The sequence below is a fragment of the Medicago sativa genome, chromosome 2 (genome assembly GCF_051527215.1).
Source record: "Medicago sativa cultivar Bolivia chromosome 2, Bolivia_mono, whole genome shotgun sequence".
In the NCBI taxonomy this organism is placed as follows: domain Eukaryota; kingdom Viridiplantae; phylum Streptophyta; class Magnoliopsida; order Fabales; family Fabaceae; genus Medicago; species Medicago sativa.
The window spans coordinates 2,072,885-2,078,507 of NC_140750.1; the positions used below are offsets into that span (position 1 = coordinate 2,072,885).

At 32.5% G+C, this 5,623-nt stretch overlaps 1 protein-coding gene across 1 annotated transcript; it reads right to left on the minus strand.

Moving 5' to 3' along the window:
- Positions 1-1,229: 1,229 nt before the first annotated feature.
- Positions 1,230-5,250, minus strand: LAC14 (laccase 14). The gene is made up of 6 exons (XM_085741819.1): positions 5,122-5,250; positions 4,882-5,033; positions 3,368-3,612; positions 2,906-3,034; positions 1,780-2,733; positions 1,230-1,462 (listed from the first exon to the last, which is right to left on the minus strand). The coding sequence occupies exons 1-6, from the start codon at positions 5,248-5,250 to the stop codon at positions 1,332-1,334; spliced, it is 1,740 nt and encodes a 579-aa protein (XP_085597945.1). The 3' UTR covers positions 1,230-1,331.
- Positions 5,251-5,623: the final 373 nt, after the last annotated feature.

Genomic DNA, 5,623 nt, shown 5'->3' on the forward strand with positions numbered 1-5,623 from the left:
GGTGGTAATGATTTTCCAGGCCCATTGATGACAAAAATTGGGGAAAAAAGGCAAATCCAAATGAATGGGCTATTCAGATTTCAAGATGTTCTTGAGGTGGTGACAAATGGAGTTCAAGAACTTTCTGCAAACCTTTCCTTGGTTCAAAGAACTGCCCATAATAGAGATGCAAAAAGAAAGATTGCAAATCTATTCTTTATACATTAAAGTGTTGAAGCTGGCAATTTTGACAAGATTTCTCATGCAACTTGTTCAAAAGAAGCATGATATTTAATGGTCAAGTACTATGAACGTGGTGACAAAGTTAAGAAAGAGAAATTGCAATAACTTAGAAGACAATATGAGCTTATGAAGATGGGGAGAATGAAAAGATTGTTGTGTATGTGGCAAGGCTTCAAACATTAGTGCCCTCAATGAAAAATTGTGATGAGAACATCACTTATCAAGTGATCATTGAGAAAATAATGAGGGCACTGTCACCTTTCTTCGATCATGTCATCATAGAAATTGAAGAGTCGAGTGATTTAACTACGTTGAATATGTAAGATATTCAAGGATTGTGGAAGGCTCATGAATTTCATTCAAGCATTGCAAGCACATATATTCAAGAAGATTAGTGAATTCAATTTTTCAAGTATTTAGAAGTGTGTCTCTTAGTTCTCTTGCACCCTTACCCCAAACTTAGTTTGTTACAAATCCCAGAAGCAACCTCAAACTTAAATTCATGTCATGACAAGAAAACTAAAGCTTCTAACTCACTCCGAAGAGGGTAAACAAATTTAAAATTTTAGGTCAACAAGGCTTATAATGCAGTATGTCACGAAAGAAAGGGGTTAATTTAAGGCTCAAAGTGGTTTAGCAACGGATAATTATAAACAAGGGTACCTTAAAAAGGCTCAGAGTACCAATAAAATTGTCTCAAGGTGTGTGAATGTACAAACCAATCATCTAATTGAGAATGAATGCAAGTTCTAGAAAATAAACACATGGATGGATACTCATTTAAGTGAAAGTTGTGTTAGCTAGCACATGCACTTCATCCCTTTTTTGTATCTTTCAATCCTTTTCTTGAACTTCCAAGATATATCATAAACAATTCTGTTTTGGTGCTCAAATACATTAAGTTATAGGCTTGGAAATTCTCATCATTCAAGCAATTTATGTGTCAACAAGCAAGATGGGGTCAAAACGCCATCAATATTAATTCAATTAAGTATTTGAGCTCCTTTTCCACTTTTGAATCAAACACAATAACAAGACTATATCCTTCATTTTTGAAGCTAAATATTACTACATTGGTACATAAATGAGACTATAATTAACTACAAGTCTTAACATTTAGGTAAATCCTTAGGAGGTGGAAGCATTTGAGTTTGAGGATTAGGACCATCTTTCACTAGAAACACCATACTCATTCCCCAAGTAGCATGTCGCTCTATATGGCAATGCAGCAACCACATACCTGATCATAATAATCAAATATTAATATACAAATCAAATATAATATTATAATTTTGATTTGGTTTAAATACGTTTTTAGTCGTAGCAAGTATATCATATGCATTTTTAGTCTTTACAAACATATCGCATTTTGCTTTTGGTCTTTGGCGTTTTATTTTAGCTCTTGTAAAATTTATTTATACTAAAACTCGTTCGTGTAATACTTATTTTAGTCCTTACGTTGAAAGACTAAAATCAAATATTCTGTGATCAATTTCAATATGAATAAATTTTGAAAAACTTACTATTAAAATAAAAGAAATGTTTGAAAAAGTTCACCTGGATTATTAGCCCTAAATCTGATAGCAACCCAACCATTATTTGGTACTCCAACTGTGGTTTCCTTTGGTGGATCAATAAGATTATAGTTTTTGGGATCTTTTTTAGGATCAAAATCCCCAAAACCCCAACCAACCACATAGAAACTATATCCATGCAAATGAACAGGGTGATTATCACTTGCTAACACATTAGTCCCTTGCAGTACAAGCTCAACACTTGCATCATAGTCCAAAACCAACACCTTTGTGCCAAATGATGTACTCAAAAAATATTCTGGTAATTTATCAGCTGTGTAATTGAATTCCCTTGTTGGAATTCTTGGAAAATCCATTTCAAATACACCAGGGATTTTATAATAATAGGCACTAAGAAAATCAATATATGGATGCACAAGACTAATGTTGTTCACACTAGCTGCAAACCTTTTGCCGAACGGACCGGTGCAGGGTTTATCTTGAGTACAGTTGAGCAAATTAACAGAAATTGTGAACAACAAATGTGTGTCAACTTTTGTAGGAACATTTATTGGATGAGTTTTTGTAGCAAGGCTTCTGAATTTCTTTGTAAAGCTAGTTGATGCTTCTGTTTTGTTGTAAGGAGGAAGTTGAGGAAGAATAGGCTTTTTTTTGTGATGATGATGGTGAGAATGACTATATATAAGTAAAGCTGTTGTGGTAGTGTTGTCAAAACCAGCACCAAAAGCACTAGAGTATGATCTTGCAGCCATGAAATAATGACCAAGAGGTTGATTTGCTTCCAATAGAATGTCCATAGATTGACCAGGTGTGATCATTATGTAATCTGTTTTTATTGGTTTTAAGTATAATCCATCTTTACCAACTACTGTCAATTTGTGATTTTCAATGGCAAAGAAAAGTTCTTCATCCATTACTGCATTGATTATTCTAAGAAGATATGTTTTTCCATAGTCCACAATCATCTTGAAAGTATCTATAAACATCACAAGGAAAAACTAATGTTTAGGGAAGAATTTTTTGATACATAACATATGTAGAGTTTAATAATCATATATACCGACAAGAGGAATGTTAAAGGCACATCCTTTAACACACTCTCTTTGATTCGTTAAAATATGATTTGATAGTGTAGGAAGGGAGTGGACCTTTTTTGGAGCAGGGATATAGATAACCAGGTTGACCATTGATGGTATATGCATTTGATAGAATTGGTTCTCCTCCAGTTTTGTTTGCTACATTTGGAATTTCCATTACTTGTTCTTTCCACCACTCTCCTACACAATGATGAAAATGTCAATTAAATACAATTTTGATCCCAATATTTTGTCTTATTTTAGATTTTGGTCCTTAATTTTCAAAATGTCCAACATTTTTCCCATCTATGCATTTAGGGTTGATTTTTTATGATGTGATATAAAGGTACTTATAATGGCATAAAAATGAGTTATTAGGTGAGAATCCTCGAAGACAATGTCACGTCATCAAATGAGTTGCTACATAAGTATTTTATCGTAGAAAGTCAAAATTGAGGACCAAAATCGTAAATGAGACAGAATAAAAGGATTAAAGATGTATTCAGCCATATAAAAAGGGTAAGGAGTGAGTACCTAGTATAATTGGAACCTCAGCATGAGGTCTAGGAAAGGGATAAGTGTGTCCAGGTTTGGGATAAATGATGACAGCTCCATGAACTGTAGCTCTTGCCCAACCATTATGTGCATGCCACCATATTGTTCCTTCTTCTGTGGTCAAATGTACAATTTGTTTGAACATGTTTCCTGGTTTAATTGGGCACTGTGTTATGTATTCAGGTCCATCTGACCATGGATTCCTCACTTGTCTTGCCCCATGCCTGCAACCAAACACTTCTAATCAATCATATACTAGACCACGATACATAGAAACATGTACACCATTGATATAACTAAATTACATAATAAAAAACACTCATAACACAAAGATATTTTATTTAACCAAATACATTAAAGATAAAAACACTCATAACATACAGTGTGTGAAGTATTCCTCGGCTTTGCCGATGACTATTTTTTATCAGAGAACTTAATTGGTTACTTTTAGTGGAGTCTCTCTTCCTAATCACGTTTTTTATTTCTACAAAATTAAAATCCTAGACTTTACTAAAGATGTACGAATCCAATTTAACTCAGACTAACAAAATGTTGGGACATTAGAAGGGATTAAATCACGTCTTAAACATTAGGTTATACTGATACCTAAATAATTACTCTAAGTGTTAATATGCATATTACACTTTAACATGTACAATGTCAATCTCATCTTCATCTCGTCTTCATCCAATTTATTAGTGAAAATAACAAGTTCCAAATCTGGCTCATAAGAATAATGATAATGACTATAAGAAAGTCAATCCCTTCAAATGAATCTAATGCACTTCCACCAAATTTTTACAGTTTACTCTCACTCTCACACCACCCGACTTACTCTTTCCTAAAGGAATGAATATTTTATGCACAAGAAACAACAAATATTGATTTTGTAAAAAAAAAAATGATTAGATTATATTAGAATTTAATTTTATACTATAAAAATATCTTTTAAACAATTATGTGTTGCCATATTTTTTAAGAGTTTAAAAAACTGATAATTTGTCATGCTCATTAACTAACACTGTATATATGCAAGGTCCGGGGTTCAAACACCGACCACAACAAAAAATAACTAAGACGGTATCGCACACATCAATGAATATCGCTGTAAATCATTTTAACTGCATTTTTTCATTTGTATGTGAGAAAAATATTGTTCTATTTTCTTCGTATGCGAGAAATTACTCTCATTCAAATGAAAACAAATATTTGTATTTGCATTTATTCATTCATGTGCGAGAAAAATAACGTTCTTTTCCGTCCAAATTGACAAACCCCGGTAGGGTGTAATTTTAAAGAAATTAATGGGGGGTAAAAGTAGCTCTCCCAAATTATGCCCAAAGAATACAAATGCACTAGCCAATATCCAAGTTGAACCCAAATTTTTATTTTTGAAAACAAATAACTTTGGTACATGTCAAATTACTAGATAAATGTTTAAACTAAAGTAATAAAAAAAATGTACAAATTATATGGTTTGGTAAGCCACATACCAATGTATTGTTATGTTATAATTTGCCTGGTTATAGACCTTGACTATAAGTGTATCTCCTCTATGAGCTTTCAATGTTGGACCAGGAAATTGCCCATTTACCGTCAAGATGTTCTTGGTATTACATAGTCTTGTGAAAGATGAAGATTTTACCTGCAGAAAGCACAAATAGTTTATTTACAAATCAATTGTGCATTACCACCATCATAAGTTAGTGATAGAGAAATTAAGAAGCACATACCACAAACTTGTGATGGTGAACTTTCCCATTTGCAGTATGAATCAGAAGAACATATAGTATAGAGAGTGCCAAAAATTTTAACATCTTGAACTTGTTGGAGACCATCATTAGGCTAGGATCATATGGCATTGCTATGGTCTCAAATGTTTATACTTATAAGGGCAATTCTTTTTCCCTTAAAAAAAAAAGGCAATTCTTTTTAGAATTTTCTTTATTATAATTATGTTTTTTTGATTCTGTAATAAACTCAACAATTTACCTTCTATACAATTTTTTATTTTCCTTTAGAGACTACAGATTTTGCTCACACATTTAGCTTTTGTGATAAGTTTTTCCGTTGTTGTACATTCTCTCTACCTTTTTTGATTGAGATTTGAACATTGATTCACTTTGTTGTGAAAGTCTAATCTCTTCCGCTACATATAATTTCAATTGGTTGTAAGTGGTGAATATTTTTTTTTTTTGGGTGCAATGTAACAGGTGAATCTTATCAAGCCTTTTT